Source organism: Mytilus galloprovincialis, chromosome 1 (assembly GCF_965363235.1).
Source record: "Mytilus galloprovincialis chromosome 1, xbMytGall1.hap1.1, whole genome shotgun sequence".
Taxonomy (NCBI): Eukaryota; Metazoa; Mollusca; class Bivalvia; order Mytilida; family Mytilidae; genus Mytilus; species Mytilus galloprovincialis.
Genome location: NC_134838.1, coordinates 132947725 through 132973797, shown reverse-complemented (window position 1 = coordinate 132973797; position 26073 = coordinate 132947725). Strand labels below are relative to the sequence as shown.

Below are 26073 nucleotides of genomic sequence, written 5' to 3'. Positions count from 1 at the left end.
CGTCTGCAAAATTGTCTTCAATTTTCTCCATCGTGAGAAATGAAAATCCAAAATCTGCATATATAGGGAAAACGGTACTATTTATTCTGCCATAGGCGACAATATTAACATTTTCTAAATTTACCACTTTTTAAGATAAAAACCTGGATAAAACAGTTATATGTTGTGTTAGTACTTTATTATTGTGTTTTTTAAAAAAATTAAAGCCAAATAGTATCATGACCAACTTCCAACGGAGCTTGTTTATATTATCCATGCCCACCGTCATTTTGCACCAAATTTATGAAATTTTGCAAGTCTTTTTGAATAATTCTCTAGAAAATATTTCAATAGGTTTCAAAATTTATATTGTAAATATACACACTGCAGTTATTCATAGATAAGCAAAAAATATATTGTACCCTTACATCCAATCACAGCGCTCTTAAGTTGACTTCCTACGCCCTGTCTTGGGTACACAAAAGGCCAACCTAATGCTGGGAAAATTAAATACTACCGTTTTCCCTTTAATACATGCCTTCGTATGTTCCGTAGAAATCAGAACAATCTTAATATCCTACTAAATAAGTTTTCTCTAAATGTATCGTACCTTTAACCAAAGTCGAGTTGTTGCTCTTTTACAAATAATATCTGTACAAATCGGTGCCAAAAACGTCACAAATCGTTTTCGTTTTAAGGTTTTCGACATGGCATCAGCGACCCTTTTGAGTATGATATTTCAAATTTGTATCTGTAAACTTTGTCTAAATAGCAGACCATAAAATTATCAGTCATCTCAAGCTAAAACTCAAATGTTTTAACCAGCGCACATCTTACGGAAATGTTTATGTTGAAGACTATGTATTTCAACGTTATACCAGATAAAATGATATATAAAACAGATATATTCCAGATGAAATAAAGTTTCAAAAAAATATTAAAACCAATAAAACTTCAATAACTAAAGCATATGTAAAGGTTACTTTTCACAATTGGAGCTATTTCAAATGCCGATTTTGGTCCATGTTCGCTTAAACGAAAGCAGCATCAAAGCAGCCCTCATTACATAGAAACGCATGTACATAGCTAAAATATAAGTAAACATTTCGAGAGGATGTATGATCTCACGAGTTCTCATAATTATGCATATAGTGATGCATATTAAGTTATGTTCTGATTTTCAAAAACAAATTCAATGTTAGTACCGATAAATTATATTACAAGATTTTCTGCTGTTAAGCTGGGGTCACACATTCGCGATTTTTACTGCCGTCCTTGACAGGACCATTCCCGATTAAAATTTGTATAAAGTGTGATCAAGATCCTGTGAATCGTTGATGGAAATTTAACTTAAATTAAAATATTTAAAAACATTAATTACGACAACAATCAGATACTGTTCAGTGAGCATCGATATTCCTATGTTTCTAAGCGAATTTGTCCCGATAATGACGTTCTCAATACGATTCTAATACGATTTGTATCTTTCGCATAGTAAAAATCGACCGAATCTGTCATAACTGCGTCCCGATTCTAACAAATGTAACTTCAACAGAGATCAGACAGTGACCAGACAGCGAACCGACTCTGACGGAAGTTATTTGTTAGAAAACTGTCGGCATAATCGGAATGATCAAGTACTGTCGGAACGTAATACTATCACGGTCCGCTCTACCGCATTGCAAACGACTTTATCTGAACCCAGTCGCATTGTGTTCTGTAATTATCGGGACTCTGACGTGGATATCATTGCCGAATATCGTATTAATAACGGGACTATCCCGGAACGTTTCCGACAAACTTGAAGATTGTTCGCAAACGACAAGATCTGGATGCAATCTGGACTCATTCGGTAGAAAAAACAGCAATTAAAAATTTCTCCAGATCATTCCAGTACCACAAGACACCGTCCAGAAAACACAGAACATTGTTAGGATTTTATCCGATGAAGCAGGAAGACTCAGCCGACTTTGTCTAGTTGGATTTCAATCGTGCCTACGTCGTGATAGATTTTTCTGTATCGGATCAAAAATCAAACAATGTTCTGTGTATTGTGGATGGTGTCCTGTGGAACGGGAATAACATTCTAGATAATTGAGGATAGTTATCCTACTTTTTTACTTTTCGTGTCATATTGCTGTCTGATCTCAAACGGGAGCAATGATCGGCAATGTGTAAACGCCGCATTAATAGGATAACATTTCTATCCTTTAACAATATTTATTCTAAGGATCAATTAGTTTACATGGAACGTGTCTAAATTTACGTAATTTCTTTTTTTGAAATACGTCCCATTCTAATAACCTCCGCAAAATAGAACAATAACACTTTTATTATTTATTGAAAATTAATGTCAAGTTCACTAACACACACTTTTCTGTATCTTGGTGGTGTTCCTTTTCAAACTTCCCTTCTAAAAAATAAACGAATTATAGTAAAACATGATTTCCTAAAAAGGAGGTAACGGTTATGATTAATCTCAAAATCATATGCAAATTAATAACAGGTCAATGACATTTTATATTTCTTTTGTTATCTTTGTATTTCTTTGTATTTCTCTTAGGGATTTGAAAATCTATCATTGCTGGGGGGAGGATATGAAAGCTTGAGATACATTTAAAAGAGATATACGATGATTTTCTACATGGTAACAATACTTTTTTGGGGGGGGGGAATTATTAACCGAAGCATGTATAATTATACCCGGTATACAATACAAAGTAATTCTTCAAATTAACTTTTAAGTTTTATTGCCCAAGTTTACCAAAAATGACACAACCAACATTTAATCATAGACATTGAACACAGTATATTCACCACTTCGGTGTTGACATGATGAATATCAATTATACTGTAATTTTTTTATAAATTTGCTGCTTACAAAACTTTGAGATTTTTTTTCAAATGAAACTTAGGATTTTCTAATCCCAGACATAGATTACCTTAGCGGTATTTGGCACAACATTTTTGGAATTTTGCGTCCTCAATGCGTTTCAACTTTGTACTTGTTTGGCTTTATAAATATTTTGAGATGAGCGTCACTGATGAGTCTTATGCAGACGAAACGCTCGTCTGGCGTATTATATTATAATCCTGGTATCTTTGATTACTATTTATACATTAAATGATAGTGCCAGTGTCTTCGTGTTTCATAATAACAAGTGTTTTTTTTTTATCCCGATTTTAGGTGTATACCGTAGTTTTTCGCCTAATTTTGGTAAGGAGGGGGGGGGGGGCATAATTTTTCTGTCTTTCTTATAACTAATGAGTTTTGATTATTCATTTGATATTTCACGCCTCATTTTATCTGTTTTATTATCATTTGCATTAAAGTACATTTTTATCCGACATAAACTGATAATTAATTAGTAGACCATATATATCATAAATTCCATTTTAATGTTGGCTTCGGTTCAGAATTCTTATTTGTTTTTGCAACATATCCAGAAATCAACGCCCCATTGCTTATTTGAATATTATACTGAAGAAATCGGATACGGGTTACGGAAGATATATTAAAATGATAGGGGATTTTGAAAAAAATGTCTGTTTTAATTTTAATTTAAGTGATAGACAGGTTGCCGGGGCAGAAAACAAATATACACAACAATATACGCCATTTAAACGAAACATAATTATGACTGTTGTTGCAAAAATAAAGGTTCCTGAGGTATTTTAAAAATCGAAGTGAGAGGCTTTTAATATTGCAGTGTAAAATACAGGCTGAAATGGCTGAAACGTCAAATTTTCAAACTTCGTGTTGAAATTTGGCGTACAAGGTCATTAGAAAAACAGGTTGCCGGGGTGAAATTTGAAACTTGAATGTCCTACGAATAAGCAAGTTCAAAACCTTGTATGTGTAGTCGTTGAACTCTGAGTTCCCACATAAAGTTAAAATGCCCCTATTTCAAGAAGAAAAAGCTCATGAAAACATGAAAAATTTTCTTAATTCTCGTTTATTGTTTTGATTTTGACCACCTGACAACTTCGGAACTATCAAAGCATTCTTTACAGCGGGTAAAAATAATTCTCTGCTAACGCTATTTGAATGAAATACATTAAGTTTCTTGCTTTCAATTTGTTGGTGAATTAAATTAACCATTCCACAAACACCGCAACTGATGTGGGAGCGATATATCATAAAGACGCCATATCTCCCAATAAGCCAACAATTAAGACAGTCTGTTTACCGTCTCGACGACGACTGTATGCATGCACGTTCTAGTATTTTAGCAAAACAATCGAGTTAGGATATCCAGCGAGAGGATCGGGTTATATTCAGGATATAGGTTACTTACTGTCCATGATCGGAGCAGCTTAAACAAAAAGAAAAAGCTAGGTTTGGTTTTGTTAGGGTTCAGGGTATGTATATATTAAGAAGTCATGACGTCAAGCAAAACCTAGACCAATGTATACACAATTCGTTAGTTAGCTGATGTCTATTCATAAAGGGTTGTATTACTGATTAGATGTATAAAACATGCCAGTATATCTTTTCTTAAAATAAAGCTAGAATTTATGCAGGGAACAATTAATTCATGTTTTTTTATTCATACGTACTCTTTTTCACAGATGAAGAAGGCTAAATTGTCCGAACAGAAGTCATCATGCCATGTAAATCCAGTGCTGTACCATAGTATTCCACAGTTTTCACTCTGACGCAGATCCGGTTGACCAGGGTTCCAGTTGACGTATGACACAGAATTTCCGCTTTCAATCCATTTCCATTCATTTTCTATCTCAATGTCTGTTAGACCAATCCAATAGCCATGGGGTGGAACTGTGAAGTAAATGTAGGGACATTACTTTCTTATAACAAACTCAATGTAGCAAGTGAATTGCACAGAACAGAATTTCAAACACATATTACATGTTGTTATCATACCAAACTACAAGTTTGCAAGTTTGTATGCCAGTTATGTTTTTAACCCTAAACCCTAACCCTATTTTATGTTCCATCGGTTTAGATCAACACAATTATTTGGTTTATGATACGTGATTATTTTCAAATGAGTTTTTTTCCCCTTATATCATTTTACTCAAAGGTCAAAAATACAAATGAAGTTTTTAAAGGTCAATAATCCAAATATCAACGAGTGAGTATAAACAATACAGTATAAAGATATGAAATCATTGTCTTACACTGATATGAATATTCAGAAAACTCCAGTATGTTGTTAAATAATTCAAGTCCGACATGTATAACTTACTTTCATTCCATACGAACAAAATAGCTTTTAGTTAGTTCCCTTACTACTATAAAAAAAAACTTTTGTAATAAAATATATCAAAATGGTGGAATCAACTATTTCTGGGGTGTGAAACATTCTTTTGATGTTTAAGATAAACTATGTGCTTTTGGTTGTCCTTTTAGTTTTGTCAACAACAGTACGAACTATTTAAGATACTAAGGTTTTTTTTATCCCAGGCATATATTACGTTAGCCGTATCTGGCACAAAAGTTTAGAATTTTAGGTCCTCAATGTTCAACTTTATACTTGTTTCGCGACACTGTCGAGGTTTATGTAGACGAAACGCACGTCTGGTGTATCAAACTATGAGCCTGGTACCTTTGATAACTATTGACTTTTCAACTCTTGACACTACACTTCCACACAATCTCATCAAATAAAAGCTTTCCTATTTTATTAAATGGTCGTTTGGTGAATCTGAATGCAAATATATTGTGTACAACTCATTTAAAGCTTCCTTCTGTTTTAATGAGAACGGCCAACATGCTAGATATATTGGTTGTTTCATGAGACGATTGAAGCGGTTAATGTTCTCCTTGATAACATTTATGCACGTTTCGGCAATAAAGTTTATCGACAGATTGTAAGTAATCCGATAGGCAATAATTGCGACCCTCTTCTGTTCTGTTATGAATCACAGTTTATATCTAAATTAATAAACATCCGTCTAAATTGCATTTCATTAATAAATTCAACAACACTTACCGTTATCATGATTGATTTTTTTTATATTGAATAAACAAGAATTTTCTTAGTATACTGCTGAAATTTACCGTAAGGAATTCATGCTGAATAAATCAAATGTAAATGCTAATTACTGTCCTTTCCTTTAAATGGTGATGATCCTTGGGCAGAATATTATGGTGTTTATATTTCACTACTCGTTTGTAACGCACTTGTCTGTTGTGACATTTTAGATTTTCACGAAGGTAATCTATATAAATTACTGTGAAAATTATTAAGACAGGGATTTTGTTACCATACATTTCTGAAAACTTTTTCTAAATTCGTCCATATAAATAAAGACTTGGTTTTGAAGTTAGGTTGTTCTTGTAGAAACGTATTTCTAACGGAATACCATATCCTCATTTATACGGAGATGTAGTTTACCGTGCCCAGAAAATTTAGAAACGATCCTGGTAAACATATCGATCCTTTTAAATACACTACTCTAAAAGGTTACCAATTCGACATTGTAATTAGATCTTTGAATACTGTTTTTATTGGTATTGATATTGATTTAATTATCAGTAAATTAAAAGCAAACTAAATATCACTGCTATATTCATATGCAATTTCACGGATCTACAATCTGCCGATTCCCGTATATTGGCACAAGTCCATGGAATACTTATGAAGACAGAAACCTTAAAGCGATTAAATGTGCACCTACACTGGAGTTACGACCTCCGACCTCAGTTAATGGTATGTAAACTATCCTCTAACATATAGTTGTTCTACTTGATTTAACTAGTGAATCAGCGATACTGTTATTTGAATCCGATTATTTATAAATCATGTAACTTTCCAAGCAACAAATATTTTCACCTGATCTGATGATTTCGTAAGAAAATTAAAATAATTGAAATACTAAAGAAACTTCCAAATATGACGTCTTAAGTTCATGCCTTCCAAAGAGGACCCAAGTCTGAAGAATATATAATTTTCTCTTTTCAGTTAAACCGGTATTCACTCAGGAATAACTTGACTGTGAATGAATATATGAAGCTGTTAGAAAGGTAGTTAAACACTGAAGTATCAAAGAATACATGGACTATTGCGGATGTACAAAGATGAAAACTAGGAAAGATGTCTTATAATGTCTAATGGCTTGAGTTGTCGTGGCAAGTCAGCATAAGTCCAATATAGAATCCATGGACTATTGCGGATGTACCTAGGTGAAGACAAGAAAATATGTCTTATGATGTCTAATGGCTTGAGATCTCGTGGCAAGTCAGTATCAAACCATTATAGAATCCACGGATTATTGCGGATGTACCTTGGTGAAGACAAGGAAAGATGTCTTATAATGTCTAATGGCTTGAGATCTCGTGGCAAGTCAGTATCAAACCATTATAGAATCCATGGACTATTGCGGATGTACCTTGGTGAAGACAAGGAAAGATGTCTTATGATGTCTAATGGCTTGAGATCTCGTGGCAAGTCAGTATCAGTCCATTATAGAACCCATGAACTATTGTGGATGTACCTAGGTGAAGACAAGGAAATATATCTTATGATGTATAATGGCTTGAAATTTCGTGGCAAGTCAGTATCAGTCCTTTATAGAATCCATGGACTATTGCGGATGTACCTAGGTGAAGACAAGGAAAGATATCTTCTGCTATCTAATGGCTTGCGATCTCGTGGCAAGTCAGTATCAGTCCATTATAGAACCCATGGACTATTGTGGATGTACCTAGATGAAGACAAGGAAAGATATCTTCTGCTATCTAATGGCTTGCGATCTCGTGGCAAGTCAGTATCAGTCCATTAAAGAATCCATGGATTATTGCGGATGTACCTAGATGAAGACAAGGAAAGATGTCTTATGATGTCTAATGGCTTGAGATCTCGTGGCAAGTCAGTATCAGTCCATTATAGAATCCATGGATTATTGCGGATGTACCTAGATGAAGACAAGGAAAGATGTCTTATAATGTCTAATGGCTTGAGATCTCGTGGCAAGTCAGTATCAGTCCATTATATTATCCAAGAGTTAGTTCATACACATATTAAGATTCACGTCCAGTATGTATCACTCACACTCCATTACAGAATCCAAGAGCTAGTTCATACACATATTAAGATTCGTGTCAATGATGTATCACTCTGATTAGATGATGTAATAGATACTTAAAGCGCTTGATTAAAGGTACAGGTGTCTAAATCATATCAGAACAAGAATGTGTCCAAAGTACACGGATGCCCCACTCCCACTATCATTTTCCATGTTCAATGGACCGTGAAATTGGATAAAAAATATAATTAGGCATTAAAATTAGAAAGATAATATCATAGGGAACATTTGTACTAAGTTTCAAGTTGATTGGACTTCAACTTCATCAAAAACTACCTTGACCAAAAACTTTAACCTGAAACATGCACTTTCATTTTCTATGTTCAGTGGACCGTGAAATTGGGGTCAAAAGTTTAATTTGGCTTTAAAATTAGAAAGATCATATCATAAGGAACATGTGTACTAAGTTTCAAGTTGATTGGACTTCAACTTCATCAAAAACTACCTTGACCAAAAACTTTAACCTGAAGCGGGACAGACGGACGAACGAACGAACAGACGGACGGACGAACGAACGAACGGACGCACAGACCAGAAAACATAATGCCCCTCTACTATCGTAGGTGGGGCATAAAAATACACCGATATTCACTCATACCAACAATGTAAAAATTATATACTACCTTTAAATGTAATGTTTTTCAGACTGTTTTGTATAAATTTGTTTTCATCATCAGATTCTATCTCAACTAACGCTGCATCAATGTTTTTGCAAAAAACCTGCAAATAGATTTTATTTTCTTAAAACATTATCCGGTCTGTAATACATATTTTTTCGCTTATAAGCCCGTTACTTGATGTTACTTTCTGCCCAGAAGCTAGTTGTAGATATGTTAAGCTCGGGCAATTAATCTACTGTTTTGTGCTTTCGTATGGCCACCGATTGACTTAAATTGTGAATTTAAATATATGTACTAAAATTGTTGTATTTTACGTAATTCAGCCTGTTCCTTGTTTATTTGTAGAAAATCTTTCAAGAAACTCGTATACAATATGTGAGGGGCTGGACAGGGGGTAGGTTTCTCCCTGCTCCCGCCCCTCTTCTCCCTTTTCCCGCCCTCATTATCCCTTCTCCCTCCCTTTTCTCTTTCCCTTACCTTTTCCGACATACATTTCATTAAAACCCATAAAACATTCAGGAAGAGTTTCGCTCAGAAGATTAGTAATGTCATACTATTAAAGTTAGTAACGAGTATCTCCCCTTTAATATTTAGAACTTTCTCATGTAAGTATTTCTTCAATATCCATCCAGTTGTTCAGGAGTAGATGTGCGTAATAGAGATACATTAATAGACAGATAGAATACAATATGCCTGCAACGTGATTAGACGCATACAAATTCCCATCTAGGAGCGACATTCCAATGCAACCTCCCATATTTTGGATATTTGACAAATTTTAATCGGAAATAGTCCTGTCAAGGACGGCAGTAAAATCGTGAATGTGTGCCCCCAGCTTAACTCTGATGCATTCCGTTTCCCGATTAATTTTAAAGTATAATTAGAGGCGTAGCACTCAAATTTATATTGGTACGGCAAGAAATATTATGGGTCGCGAAGCGACTCATCCCGCCTCGTTGATTGGCCCGAGAAATTTTGGGATAAATGGTTGAAAATCCTACATTCTGACCCTCTCCTGACACTTAAATTTCGCTTATGAAAACATCATTTTTTTAGTAACAATTTGAGTTATCTCACTTTTTTGAAAGTCAAATTTAAAATATAGAAAAAAGAAAAGAATTTGAAACATGAAATGTGTCAAAAAGTCAACAATCCAAATGGATACAAAAAGTGGAATATCTTGGCTTAAATTTACACTTCCAATTTTGTGTCGGATGCTATTCAATGTGTCTTGGCACACAGGGGTTTTTTCATAGTGATACGTATAATAAATTACGTTGTCGAGCGTAGCGGGGCGAATTTATTTAGGACTTTTTTTTTGGCTTAAAAACATGAAATAAGTGTAAAATGCACTAATTTAATAGTTCTTGACGTGAGGCTTGTATATAAATAAAGAGTAAGGGTTACACATTTTTGATGCCGTATTCTACCCCATTAAATATCTATTATAAATTGATTGGTTGGATCCAAAGCTAGAATTTCGTATTGACATTTATTAAGAGTTCAATGTTTTATGGACATACAAATGTGAAAGGGCATTGAAAAAATACGCCTGGTTTTAATACATTTGATGCTAAATAATTTTGTTGTAAGTTTTCTTCTAATCGCAAAAAGAATGGGTAAGATTATAATTTCAACCCAGGTACGACGGCAAAAATTATATTTTTTTTTAATCTATGCACGGCTGGTATCTCCGATTTTCAATATTCTGATCAGTTGAATAAGAAAATTGCGATTTAGAACTGTACATACCTTTTGAAGCGGTGACAATTACTCCACTAAAGCACAACCGGAAAATCCTTTCACGGTTTTCATTGCAGAACCAAATGGTCTGCGTGTGTAGATTACCAGCCTTGTATGTAGAGTTTACTGACTGGGAATCATTATTCAGAAATGTTATTAATGGGCTAGGGCGTATGGGGTTAAACATGATTTTGTAGGTATTAAAAGTTATCGCTGTGGAACTTCTTTTTTTTTTTTTTTTTTTTTTTTTTATCATATATGAGTATAATAGAGTAGTGCCTTCTGCTGAGTGGAATTTTGAAAGAGGAGTCAAAATGTCCTTGTCCATCCTTTGTCACTTTAAAGGAGTCATGCTTATCTTCCTCGGTCGTAGCAATGTGTAACTGTAATTTGAATTTTCAAATGACTGAATGAAGTTTTTTCAACGTACTGGTCAACTTCACGAATCACGTCGACTTAGACATAATATATTATAATAATACGAGCGAATAATATCTTTATAAATAACGAATTGTCGCTAAAATAAAGGGATATGGAAAAGTCAACGAAATATAGTCTGATTTATCATTTTACAGTCGTGTTTAAAAACAAAAGTAAAAGTGGGTCGTACTACCTCTACGACCCCTCTGGATCAGCAACTGGCATGCCACGCTTAGAAATTATTAGAAAGAAAAATGTGTGCAATTCTTTATTTCGGTTGAAGGAAATTAAAAAACTTATTTAAGACTATCAAATATTCGCTAAATGTAGTCAGGGGGTCAAACGTCAGTCAATACAGAAAATAATACTTCTTTAACTTGAACTTGTGAATTGTCGAAGTTGAGTTATGGTCCTTATGATGATTTTATTCCGGGGATCTCAATATCTCCCATCATATGAATATCAAGCACAATCCCTCCTGTTAGGGGTTTAGTAGTATACCATCATTAAATATATGAGAAGAACCCTGTAAGCAATCTTTAGTGAACTTACAACAGTATCGTTACTAACCCTTCTTAATAAATATGTTTAAAGGTTTTGTTAGCTTTTGAGGTGAATACTGACAATTTTTGTGACAATATATGAACAAAGGAAAATAGAACATTTCGGTTGAAAACAAAACTTTACGACAAAAGAGTTGATTTCAGCTTTCCAATTGTGAACTTTCCATTTCTAAGTAGCAACATTCCAGCAGCACCTGCATACGGGGTATAGGTCTCCCAATTGATACGATATTCCCGTGCTTGCATTTCCTATCATGATTTTCTTGATAGAGGGTTACTGCTCACAAGGAAGCTATTAAACCAAGAGTTCCAAATGGTGAAGTTGAAATCATCCCTTCGTAAATTTTACGGACGCCATCACGAGTTGGTTGACCGGTATGGAATAACCGTTTCACAAATGATATCGGATATGTTCCTTACGTCGTAACTACAATCTCCTTCCCTTTCATGAATGTGACCTACCGAATTAGACTATTTACCGAATTTGTAATCACATAAGCAACACGACGGGTGCCACATGTGGAGCAGGATCTGCTTACCCTTCCGGAGCACCTGAGATCGCCCCTAGTTTTTGGTGGGGTTCGTGTTAATTATTCTTTAGTTTTCTATGTTGTGTCATGCGTACTATTGTTTTTCTGTTTTTTTTTTTTCATTTTTAGCCATGGCGTTGTCAGTTTGTTTTAGATTTATGAGTTTGACTGTCCCTTTGGTATCTTTCGTCCCTCTTTCAGCCGATTCTGACAGGGACATCCCAAATTAACCATCATTTCTAAAGAAATCGTGATAAGTTTAAAAAATCTTTCACATAAAGTTCAGCTACACAAAAATAGCTTAATTGGTAAGGTAAGATTGCATCATTTAGACATAAAAAAGTATTTAAAAAAAGATTCGATAACTTATTTTTTCATTTCGGTTACCCCTTTTTTTTAGCTTGCTGATCTGTGTGAGCATAGGCTCCATGCTGAATGCCGTACTCAGTTTGACCTACAATAATTGTTTACTTTTAACACATTGTGAAACCTGGATTAAGAGTTCAACTCGTCTCATTAATTGGCTACTGGTCTACCACATCCCCTTATTTCTATTGAACCAGTATTAATAAATGTATACCGTTTATATTGCCTATGACTCATAAATGGGATTTTCTGTCTTTGTCTTTTCCTGTAAAAACCTTGTTTTCTTTAATCCCGTGCAAAAACTTCCAATAAATTATAAAAAATTTAGGTACGACATGTCGTACCAACGAAAATTTTTGGTACGACAGCCGGCAGCTACGCCCCTGTAAATCCAAACTATAGAAACGCAGGTTAATTTGTGAAAATACGGGGAATTTTTGTGACACTATTTTTGCAATTTCAAATTTATATTATTTTTTCACGAAAGCAATTTATCTATAAAAAAAAATAAGGATGGTGACATGTGTTGCTATACATGCACGGGCTCACAATAAAATCCTGGAAGTTGTTAGTTTTTTATTCTTTCTCCATATATAAGAGATCGTAATGAATTAGTTAAAAGGTTCGGAATATTTTTTTCGTTACTATGCGCAATTTTCTGCGACTGTCATACAAGTGAGTGGTTTGGCTAAACATAAAACCAGGTCCAATCCACCATTTTCTGCATAAGAAAATGCCTAGCTGAACCAATTCGGAATATAACAGTTGTTTTCCAATTGTTTGATTTTGGAGTTAGATTAAGGACTTTCCGTTTTTAGATTTCGTCGGAGTCGTTTTTTTTTTTGTTTTTTTTTTGTTTTACTTTTTATTACCACTTTCTTGAATCTTTTGCTTCACTCATTTATTAAATAATTGTTTTCTTGCTAAATTTTAATAATTTTATAAATACACATTTTTGTCTCCTTTTATACCCTTTTCTCCTTTCTCCTGCCCCTTTTCTCCTTCCTCCCGCCCTCTCTCCCTTCTACCCTCCCTCCCTTCTCCCGTCCCCTCTCTCCCATGCTCCCAATACCCTGTCCAGGCCCTCATATGTATGTTTTTCTGTTCTGATGACTTGCTATATGTCTTTCCGAGAAACAAATACTTACATTGGTATATAATACGTATGCGTGCTTATTCGATGGAAGTTTTTTTTTCAAGAATCACGTACTAACATTGGTATATAGTACAAGCGTATAAACGAACAAACGCAACAGTAGTATACCGCTATTCATAGGTCATAAATCGATTCAGAGAACACAAATGAAGGTTACAAATTAAAAACTAGGAAAACACAACAACGATAAGAGGAAAACATCGGAACAATATGAACACTGGGGTGCAACAAAAACAAACACCAACAATCCTAAATGCTCTTCAACTTTAAACTTGTTTGGCTTTATAAATATTTTGATGAGAGCGTCACTGATGAGTCTTATGTAGGCGAAACGCGCGTCTGGCGTACTAAATTATAATCCTGGTACCTTTGATAACTATGGAAACGAAGTATTTGATAACAACTGCCATGTCTCTGACTTGGTATAAGACATTTTAAGAAAACATGGTAGGTTGCGCCTGGTTTTATGGCTATCCAAACCATGAATATATAACAATACATTTAATATCGCTTAAATTACAACACTGCGTGACAGAAATACAACACAAACTCACGCAAGAACACTCACCACAGAGAAACGCACAAACAAATTATATAGTAGTCGACCCAAAATGCAAACCACAAGACAATCACGTGCATCTTCCATCAACGACATATGCCTGTACAAACTCATTAAGCAGCTCCGAGCATCCTCCATCAACGACATAATAGTATGCCTGTGCCAACCCATTCAGCTGCTCGTCAATGATATAGCTTCATCTGAGTCGATCATAATAAATGTAGTTACTGATACTCACCATAGCATCCGCAAAGTCTACACTTGTTTTACTATAGAAATAACAGGACAGTCCATGACTAAACCAACCGTTTGGACATGCTCCGTTTGCAACTGTAATATAAATTCCTGGTCGTAATTAATGATAACATACCAGTAAAGTTTATTTTAAAGTCAATAGTTTTAAACATTAAAGGATATTATTAGTTAGTTAAGGTCCATATATAGTATCATCTTCATATAGTTTATGATATGTTCTATTCTACACTTTTTCTAGCAAGGATAATAAAACCAATTATTTTTCTACAAACATTTAGTTTAAAATTGACGATTTCACTCTTGCTATTCTGGGGTAATTGTCATTGATTGCTTTAACAGTGACACACACATATACAAAGTACAACTATTTAACAGTCGTGTTGACAATCTCTTTCTTAAGGTTCCAATACAAGTTTGTTTCGCATAGAGTCTCTGGTGAAATTTGTAATATGAAAACTATTAATCAATGAAATAGCTGAAAAATAATTTAGCCTTCACAGTAAGCTTATTTGAACGTTCAGATTACATTTTGCATCTTTTCAAGGGTTAGTTTTAGTCTTGCGATTTGAATTTCCATATCAATATGACGTGTTATGTTGATGTTATTTCTGATATAAACGCAATTGTATAAATATATGACGTATTGTTTTGATGTTATTTCTGATATAAAAGACATGGTAGTGTTTGCCCAGTATTTAAAAAAGAGAAAAAGTTTGAACCAATCAACTACAGACCAATATAGTTAACTTGTATATGTTGTAAAAAAATGGAGCACATAGTCATCAGCCATACTATCTGCCTTGCAAATAACAAAAACATCCCGTATGCACTCCAACATTGGTTTCAACATTTGGAAGAAACTATCATGTGAAACCTAGCTCATAGAATTTATAGACGACATCTCCAAAAACCTTGATAATGGCCAATAAACTGACTGCATAATCATTGACTTTTGAAATATTAAGCAACACTACATTCTACAAGACCCTTTTCGCGGTATTGTAATATTCTGTCACCAAAAGTAATAGAGCAATCTGCCTTCTATAAAAACGATGATATTTAAATCTTTGACATTCTGGAATACTGATCATATTGTTGAACCATTTTGACGGACAAATATTTTTTTGTTCAAAATGTGTCTTTAGAATTAAATAAATGTGATAACCTATAGACCTTGCATATGTTTTCTCGAGATAAGATCTCTTCACGATTCACTGAAATAATAACCACCGTAACACTTTCTATCACGACCGTCCTCCTCTTTATAACGAATGACAGTCGTGTTTGCCTACTTAGGTGAAGGAAGGTGTTAATATGCCATATTATGTATCTTGACTTTATATTTGTGTGCATAAATTTATATATATATATATTTACTTTCCATGTGATAGGATTAATCATTTTGATTCTTTTTTATTATAGTTTTATATAATAATATGAATTGGGAGTATCTTGGTTTTTTTTTATAGAAAATAATGTATTGCTTGTGGGGTAAATTGTGTTTACTTATGAATCAGCTTTGTCGGTTCAATCGTTTTTTATGCCCCACCTACGATAGTAGAGGGGCATTATGTTTTCTGGTCTGTGCGTCCGTTCGTCCGTTCGTCCGTCCGTCCGTCTGTCTGTCTGTCTGTCTGTTCGTCCGTCTGTCCCGCTCCAGGTTAAAGTTTTTGGTCAAGGTAGTTTTTGATGAAGTTGAAGTCCAATCGACTTCAAACTTAGTACACATGTTCCCTATGATATGATCTTTCTAATTTTAATGCCAAATTAGAGTTTTTACCCCAATTTCACGGTCCACTGAACATGGAAAATGATAGTGCGAGTTGGGCATTCGTGTACTGAGGACATATTCTTGTTCCAGATATTTTACGCTTTTGTTGAGCTAATCATCAATGTATAAAATATATTCGCAATTTTACTGTAGAGCAAATTAGAAGGCTTCTTTTATTTTGCCTTACGAAAAATAGTCAGTTCCTTTCATTGTAATATTTACTATACTATATATAAAAATATTACTTTTCGCGAACCATTTAGTTCACGGAAATTCCAAAATATGGCATCAGTACGGAGAGTTGTACAAATAATTTGAATACACAGAACCCCCATCCAAATCATCTTTAGCTAAATGTATTCATCTTTTTTTATTTTATGTATACTAACAACATTCCATTTTTCTAAAATTTTGGTTAAAATATTTCAAACTCTGAGTTAAAATAGGTCGTATGCTCCAAATAAACAATGTCTGATTGGTTGAAGTACTGTGGCGTCGATGATAAGCATAGCAAGCCTCGATGTAAAGCACACGCTTCACAGGAATAATGAGAGTTTTACAAATGATGTGAATACACAGACCCTCCATCCTATTTATCTATTGCTAAAATTGTTGAAGTGTTCATCATTTTCTATTTTGATTCTGCTAACAACATTCTATTTTTCTTTATTTCCGATTCTAATATGTGAAACCCCGCAATAAAATTAGATGGCCTCAATGATGTATAAGCAATGCAAAAAAAATCCGTTAATATAAATATGTTGAACTTCGACCCTGAGTTCAACCGGGGTTAATAAACCGATTCACAAATAAAGATTTCCTTGTGCTCAAATGTAATTCTAATTGAAGTATACAGGCAACTTCGTTTACAGAAATATATACACACTTCATCATTAATATATTGTCAGGCTTCTGCATATTCACGTTTTTTTATGCTGAACTTTAGTCAAATTCAATTCTATACAAATTTTATTACGTAAAGCCATAGGAGTAAGAATATTTTTCGCGCCATTTTAACCAGCATCATTGCCATCATCAAAATTATTTATCGTTATCTTTGTGAAATTTCAGTTAAATAGTTTATCAATATAGAGAAATTTTGGTAAGTATTACTTATTAATGTTAAGGTTCTCCAGATGTGCTTCTCTAGACCCTTTTGACGGTCAGTTTTATCCCATTTATCTCAATATTACCCCCGATGACAGAAATGTCAACCCGACCTATTCGTGTCAAAAGTGAAAATCTAATCTATTTGATGAACTAATTTCTTCTTAAACTGTACTGTACATGCATTATTTCTGTATTATTTGATAACCAATCACATTCACGTTGCATGTTTGCATGATAAATATTAAAGGGTTATGTATTAGTGAATTGTGAGCAGTGTATTGTAAGGGCGATGCAAGTTGTAAGTAAGTAAGTAAAACTTTATTTGGATTCGGCATATTGAAAAACAATACAAACATAAGCTCTAATGAGCTTTTCACCGAATATAAAAAACATATGCAATAACAAATAAAACAAGGCATGCAGCATGCATTGAATAATAAAAAGCAGCATCAAAAATGAACTCTAAGCAAATAGCATATACATGTATCTTTCAGAATACCAAAACATATATATGAAGCACTAAATTTTTAAAAAAATTTGCAGTTTAAAATTATTTTTTTTTTTAAATATGTGATCTATAAAGTAAAAATTTCAAATCTTTCAAATTTTAAAATGTAAAAAAAAAATTCAGTTGCAATGCATGCTGTTAATGCAGCATAAAACGCATAAATATTGTAACACAAATTACTTACAGGCAGAGCAAAAACATTCTGTTCCACTCCAGGACTGAACAAGACTCTTAAAATGTGATAAGCTGTTAACAGTCCTGAAATGGTCTATGTGACGTCAGTGCGTGATCACGTGACATTATTATTGTAATCAAACCGGCTCCTTGTGTAACACGTGTCTGAATTATCCTTTTAAAGTGTTATGAATCTTTCAATCACTATTTTATGATATTTTTTTTTTGTTTTGTTTTTAGGCTTGCATACCAGTAGTCGAAGTAAATTAGACATATAGTTCTGAGTTGTGATTTTTTATATAGAATTAGAAGGTAAGTCTACATAAGTCATTATTTAACTTGAGTCTAAAAAGATGACTCAACATTCCCTCTAATTTTTCCTCTATATTTGAAACCCGCATACTAATTTAAAGAGCATTTGCTCCCCTTAAACACTATTTAGCCCCTTCCCCTCAATCATCAATCTTATGGCATTATGGCACAACTGTTCTCATTGGTGCATATTACGCCCTTTGTGTATTTTCTCTATGTACTATATATTTGTTTATGCTGTTACATGGTTACGATTGAGGTAACCGTTGGGGATGTTTGGGTAAGTCAAAACGTCCTGTTTTTGCAATAAAGGCCAAAATGATTTCTAACTTACCCGTCATTTCCCTCCAAATTTGCTCAAAAGTCATACTCTTAGTCCATTTACCATGTTTACAGTAACGGCTGATTTGTGATTTTGACATTTTAACTACAATTTTCATATTGAACACATTCAACCATTCAGTTCCAATGTATTTGTGTCTTATATGAAGGAGGTTTTATGTCATGTTTTCCTAAACACCTTTTTGCTATTTGTCAGTCTGGGTTGTTAAAACCACAAAATCAAATATCCACGAATATGCAAGTTTTCAACAATCCACGAAAATTGACATCCACGAAAAATAAATGAATCCACAGTAAGATAGCTTCCCTTTAGGTTTTGATAAATTTGTGAATGATACATATAGACCTTAAATTCGTTTTGGTCTATCCCAGTGATGAATAAAGGCAACAGTAGTATACCGCTGTTCAAATTCATAAATCCATGGACAAAAAACAAAATCGGGGTAACAAACTAAAACTGAAGGAAACGCATTAAATATAAGAGGAGAACAACGACATAACACTACAATGTAACACACACAGAAACGGACCAAGCATCAGACAAAATCAGACATATGCATTTGCGTGGGAATTCGTCCATTGAAATCATAATATTATTTACGTTGGATTTATGATTATCTTTAGATGTAATGTTATAGGATTTAATGTGAAATTATTTGTCTCTTCTTCTATAGTACATGAGTTTGACGTCAGGGTTGTACACATGACATCTCTAGTCCAAAAAAGACAGTGATAGAACGATAAACAGATAAGCAACTGTCTAGGGCTAGGTAAGGCAGGTAAAAAAAGTCAGCATTAGTACTATAGATATAGATGCATAATAACCAAAGGGGGTGGGGAAAATTTAGTTGATTATATACATGTAGGAAATCATTGAAACATGACTGGAGTGGGCAACACTTGATTCAGTCAGCGGACCCCCCCCCCCTTTTCCCCTATTATGAAAAGTTCTGGATCCGCCAATGAGATATGCAGGTTTTCTACCTTACTATATCACCAACTGTGACTGAGTACTTAATTTGATTCATTTTAGCTCATTAGCTGCACTCAATCGCCATTAAAGGTTCATTGTGGCTCACTGGCTAATGTGTGTAGAAAAGCTGATAACCTAAACATACATGAGGGTGGTAATGCCCTTTACAGTCAGGTGTCAAACGGTTATTTTTGGCTACCATTAGCATCAAATTGGTTAAAACTTTAGCATGACTCGTCAAAATATCCTTATCGTGATTTGTCAGATGTCTCAAATAATTATCGTTACCGTTGCTTTTGGAAAACAAATACAGGATTCGTCAAATTCGGCTGATTTTTTTATCGTCTGAAAAAAATGTACAGTTAATCGTCATGCACTAAAAATTGCAGTTAACGTCATTTGGCAAGATTTACTCTTATACATCAAAAAGGTACCGCCATTACTACTCTCATACATGTAAATGTATATGGTCAGATCATATGTTTTGGTACGTTATATGAATTTGTACTATGCAGGCCTTTTCAATGGAAATTGTCATGCCAGAATGAATTCTTAATAGCACTATAACCGATGAGAAGAGGATACATATGTCAACCAAACTTTTTTCAGCCACGTCAAAATGTGTGACGACACCCTATCAAGCTCAATGTGTTCATGTTGCGTTAAAACTGTTTTAGGAAGCTGAAAAATACCAATAATAGAACAATAAATAGATAATTGATATTGTAAAATATATCAATGTGTTCAAAAGCCAATGATCTACGTACATATATACATAAATATGTCAACCATAAAATACAGCTGATCTAATTTACACCACAACTGTGGAAGTAACCTTTATGTTTATATAACTTATCTCATTCTATTCCGTTCAACTGACAATCGGTGTACATTTCATGAATAATTCTTTATAGCAATATCTGTTAGCCATTTAGGGGTCTTTTGCATTTTAAGTTCAGTTTTAGTGGGTTTATTTTGGGAAAAAGAACTCAATTTCCAGATCATAGTATTCGTTTTCTTTATATTTTGTTGTGTCAAAATGACCTAAATATAAAGGCCAGTATATGGACCTAAAATGGTATATCACATTGTACACATGAGATTTTAGCAGGAAAGACTGCCATTTGAGTATTTAACCTTTGCGACTTTTAAATTTGATCTCATTCACTAAAGTCGTTCAAGTAGAATATTTAATGTAGGTTTGTCCACATTTTGGAATATATTAATACATGTATAGAATTAATGTTGAGTCTGTTCCTAGATGCCTGAGATACATTTGTAGATTTCAATATTTATTATTTATTGAAAATAAATGGAATCATCTTTCAGAAAAGTTTTATTCTATGTATCTCCCCCTTTAATAAGTTAAAAAGGGTACATTTTCCCACTTATTTAAAACTGCCAAATATCCTTCATTTTTATATGACCGCAAACATTTTAAAAAATTTTGTCGTACATTGTAAATGTATATTGGTATCAGGTTAAGTCAAGCGTGGTTCGTAGACAGATGATTTTTGGCTAATAACGTTAACTTAAGTATAAGTAAACAGAAATTAATAAAATTTTAACACAAGTTTGATAACCTTCAAAGGAAGTTTGGGATTAATTTAGGGGGTTTTGATCCAAACAGTAATTTGTTCAGGAATAAGGGGCCAAAAAAGGGGCACAAATCAGCATTTTTCTTGGTTTCCACACAATTACTTTAGTATTTTAAAATCTTATGAAAATTAAAGACAAGGTTAATGACCACAAAAGGAAGGTTGTGATTGATTTTGGGAGTTTTGGTCTTAGCAGTTTAGGAATAAGGGTCCTAAAAAAGCTCATCATAGATCAAAGAAGCATTTTTCTTGGTTTTCACACAATATTACAGAATGAGTGAATTGAAATCTATGAAATTTTTAAAAACAAGGTTTTATGACCACAAAAAAAAGGTTTGGGTTGATTTTATGAGTTTTGGTCCCAACAGTTTAGGAATTAGGGGCCAAAAGGGTCCAAACTTTGTTTAATTTCATCAAAAATTGAATTATTTGGGTTCTTTGATATGCTGGATTTAACTGTGCATTATAATAAGATTCTTATTTTTTGGTTCTGTTTACCAGTGTTAAACTTTGTTTGATTTCAACAAAAATTGAATTCTTGGGTTTCTTTGATATGCTGATCTAACCATGTATTAAGAATTTGGATAAAGGACCACAAGAGGTAAATGTCTAATTTAAAGTTAAATATTTTAAGTTCTTAAGATTACATTTATTCTGTGTCTGAAACCTATTCTGTGTCTGAAACCTATTCTGTGTTGACTATTTGATCACAATCCAAATTCAGAGCTGTATATATCAGGCTTTAATGTTGTGTCCATACTTGTTCTTATAGAAAACAGTTGTTTTAAATTTGTTTGGGATAATAAACCAGATAAAGTAAAAAGAAATTCAATTATTGGTCCATATGAAAAGGGGGGATCGGATATGATAGATATAAGGAGTTATGTCACGGCTTTAAAAAGCTATTTGGGTAAAAAGATTAGTAAATGATTGTGACAGAGGTTGGAAAATAATACCTCAGCACTTTTTTTTATCATAAAATGTTGGAAATTAACTAGTGGAGGTCTAACAACAAAAAAACAGAAACATTAACAGATATAAGAAAACAAATATTATGGAACAATAAATTTTCAAAAAAATGTGCAGAATTTATCTTTGTTTCAAATAAAGAAATACTTGGCATGAGTAAAGTTTTATCCTGTCCAGTACTATAGAAAAAAATTCACATAACATTTCATTGCATATAAGAAAATAACCATCATTGGAAGTTAACCAATCAAATTCATCCCCTTAATTTATCTGTGTACAAGGTTTAGTCACCATGTAACCTCAAGATTACAAAATTGTCTATAGAAATCCCAAATAAAAAATAATTGTGTTTTGAAATACATAACACATATGTTTATGACAGAAAAATGTTTTTACTGCAATAAAATGTAGGATTAATTACCTACAACTGTCAAATTCAAGGGAATATTTTTTTAGACCTACTTTCGTATACAACCGGATGTGACGTACCATGATTTGGTGGTATTACACCTTTAAAAAATTTGAATAAAAGCGATCTTATTTATGTAAATGATATCATAGATGAAAAAGGCTGTATTTCTCAAGACATCATTTTAAATAAACTAACAAATAAATCAAATTGGATAGCTGAAATTAATTTAGTAAAAACATCAATACCAAAAGATTGGACAGCAATTTTAAAATTGGAAAACTTTGTAAAAAGTATTGTTAATATAAAAAGAAACCAGTTTATATTGGAATGTTTACCTATAAAATTAGAATCACTATCAAATAAACTTTTATATAAGTCTCAGACAAATAAAAAAATTGAACCAGCTATTGGACCCCAAAAAATGGCTTCGTATATTTAATATAGATGATGTGTTATATCAAAACAATTTAAATAATTTTCTTTTCAGATATTTCATGTATTTAAAAGAAAATAAACTTAAAATTTTTAGATGGAAATTACTACAACATATTCTACCTACAAAGAAACTTTTATGCAGGTGGAAAATTGTAAACAAAAGTTCTTGTAATTTTTGTACACAAGAGGAGGTTTATGATCACTTCTTTATGCTGTGTCCGTATTTAAAACTTTTTTGGAATAAAATAGATGAAGTTTTAAAGAACAGTAAAATAACGTTTAAGATAAAACTAAGACACTTGGTATTTGAATATAAAACTTCTGACGAAGAATATTTTGACTTTAACTATTTTTTAACAATTGTTGGTTTTTCAATTTTTAAAGCCTATTACATATCTGATCAAAAGACAAAAAATGTCAATGTTTTCTCAATTTGTCTCAATGAGTTCAATATAAGAGTAGTTTGAAAATTTAAAGTAATTTTTAGCAACTATTAAAAGATATATGAATAGTCATACTAAGTGATATTATTTGATATATATTTGCTATACAAATGTAATATGTATTTTACAACTATTCACTACCCTGAGTGATTAGTGGATTGTAACAGGGAACATCAGGAGGAGCTTGGACTACTGCAGGATATTGTAACAAGCCAATATTTGAAAGAAATATTTAATTATGTTGTTAAAAAAAATATTTCTTATGCATATGAATTTGTAAATGTTTTGTATTTAATTATTGTGAGCACTAGAATGAAGTTGGTAGCAACGTTATATTTGATTTCCTACTGTCTAGTTGTCATATATCAATTAATTGTAGCTTTATCATAAAAATAACATGAAGTGAGTCGTCTGTTTTCATGGTCATTTTGGTCACTTTTATAAATTTCAATTATATGGTCATTTTTATAAATTTCCTGTTTTTAAAAGAATGAATTTTTCGAAATATTAAGGATTTTCTTATCCCAGGAATAGATTACTTTAGCCGTATTTGCATAACTTTTTGGAATTTTCTGTCGTCAATGCTCTTGAACTTTGTACTTGTTTGGCTTTCTAACTATTTTGATCTGAGCGTCACTGAACAGTCTTATGTAGACGAAACGCGCATCTGGCGTATTGAATTATGAGCCTGGTACCTTTGATAATATTTACACCACTGGGGCGATGCCACTGCTGGTGGACGTTTCTTTCTCGAGGGTATCACCAGACCAGTAGTCAGCACTTCGGTGTTGACATAAATATCATTTACAGTGTAAACTGCCTAATCCGAAACCTGAGTATTCCAACATCCTTATTTAATCGACACATTTGCATGGTCCCACAATATACCTATCCTTGCCGAAAAAAAACATGAGCATTCAGACACCCTGCTTAATCCCATACATTTTAAGGTCCCCAGTGTGTCGAATTACACAGGTGACACTGTATAATAGCCGTATTTGGCAAAACTTTTTGGAATTTTTGGTCTGTACTTGTTTGGCTTTCTAACTCTTTTGATCTGAGCATCACTGACGAGTCTTATGTGGACGAAACGCGCGTCTGGTGTATTAAATTATAAGCCAGGTACCTTTGATAACTATTTACACCACTGGGTTGATGCCAATGCTGGTGGACGTTTCTTCCCAAGGTAATCAACAGCCCAGTTGTCTTCGATGATGATTTGAATATCAATTATAGTGTAAACTGCCTAATCCGACACCTGAGTATTCAAACATCCTGCTTTAACCGACACATTTTCATGGTCCCAAAATATGCTTATCCTTGCCGAAAAAAACCTGAGTATTCAGACACCCTGCTTAATCCAACATTTTTTTCTGGACCCTCAGTGTGTGTATTAAATTAAAAGCCTGGTACCTTTGATAACTATGTACAGCACTAGTAATTAAATAAAAACAATTCATTTATCTGCAGGGCACGCATAAAACATTGTTAATATGCATCAATATATGAAACGACTAATCATTAATTGTAAAATATTTATAAACCTGTAATATTTACCTGCATAGAAAGCATGAGAGAAATACAAAAGCTGTATATAAAGTAAATTCATTTTCAGTTCTTAGATAACCCTGCCGCTAACCCTACTATATATTCAACTTATCAGTTCATCTGATCATTTTAATACATAAAGATAACAACACACCGCAAGGACAATCAACTATTTACAATAATTCCAAGTAAAATTGAGAAAGGAAATGGGGAATGTGTCAAAGCGACAACAACCCGACGATAGAACAGACAACAGCCGAAGGCCACCAATGGGTCTTCAATGTAGCGAGAAACTCCCGCACCCGTAGGTGTCCTTCAGCTGGCCCCTTAAAAATATGTATACTAGTACAGTGATAACGGACGTCATACTAAACTCAGAATTATACACAAGAAACTAAAATTAAAAATCATACAAGACTAACAAAGGCCAGAGGCTCCTGACATGGGACAGGCGCAAAATTGCGGCGGGGTTAAACATGTTTATGAGATCTCAACCCTCCCCCTATATATACATCTAGCCAATGCAGAAAAGTAAACGCATAACAATACACACATTAAAATTTAATACAAGAGAAGGCCGAGTCCGATGTCAGAAGATGTAACACATCAAAATAAATTAAATAACAATAATACATAAATAACAACAGACTACTAGCAGTTAACTGACATGCCAGCTCCAGACCCCAATTAAAGTGATTGAAAGATTATGTCTTCATCATATGAATATCAGGCACAATCCCTCCCGTTAGGGATTTAGTATCATACTATCATAAAATATATGAGAAGAACATATCCCGTGTCATGCCAACAACTGTTTTTTAAATAAATGTGTTAAGTTCCGATGCAAAGACCTTATAAGGGGACGACCATTTGATATTCTGGGGGTGGGAGGAGGATAACTTGGCCTTGATAATCACAAAAAAAAAATGGTTTGTTCTGTGACGTGGTAGTTTGAAAATAAATTACCTGACATGCAATATGTATTGAAAATAAATAACTCAGCAGGTCTAATCGAAAGTATGAGATGGCACCAGATTCTTCATAAACTCATCTTTTCCCCAAACAATATCGGGAAACTCTTCCCAATTTTTTCTAATAATAAAAGTATAAATATTATTTAAATATACATTTACTTGAAATGTCTGAAAATTGGTTTCATTTAACTTGAGGTATATTGTCTCAGGAAACCTTACCTCACTTTTATTTTATCAGGGCCGTAACTACATTGAGGCAAA

At 33.4% G+C, this 26073-nt stretch overlaps 1 protein-coding gene across 2 annotated transcripts; it reads right to left on the bottom strand.

Annotated features, from left to right (window-relative positions):
- Window positions 1-2301: 2301 nt before the first annotated feature.
- Window positions 2302-24959, bottom strand: LOC143060640 (perlucin-like protein). Of its 2 annotated transcripts, none has more exons than XM_076233622.1 (5): window positions 24848-24959; window positions 14227-14318; window positions 8655-8751; window positions 4540-4759; window positions 2302-2392 (listed from the first exon to the last, which is right to left on the bottom strand). In XM_076233622.1, the coding sequence occupies exons 1-5, from the start codon at window positions 24897-24899 to the stop codon at window positions 2380-2382; spliced, it is 474 nt and encodes a 157-aa protein (XP_076089737.1). In that variant the 5' UTR covers window positions 24900-24959; the 3' UTR covers window positions 2302-2379. The 2 variants fall into 2 exon arrangements, with proteins under 2 accessions (XP_076089737.1, XP_076089736.1); XM_076233621.1 differs by having other exon boundaries at window positions 14227-14333; window positions 24848-24925.
- Window positions 24960-26073: the final 1114 nt, after the last annotated feature.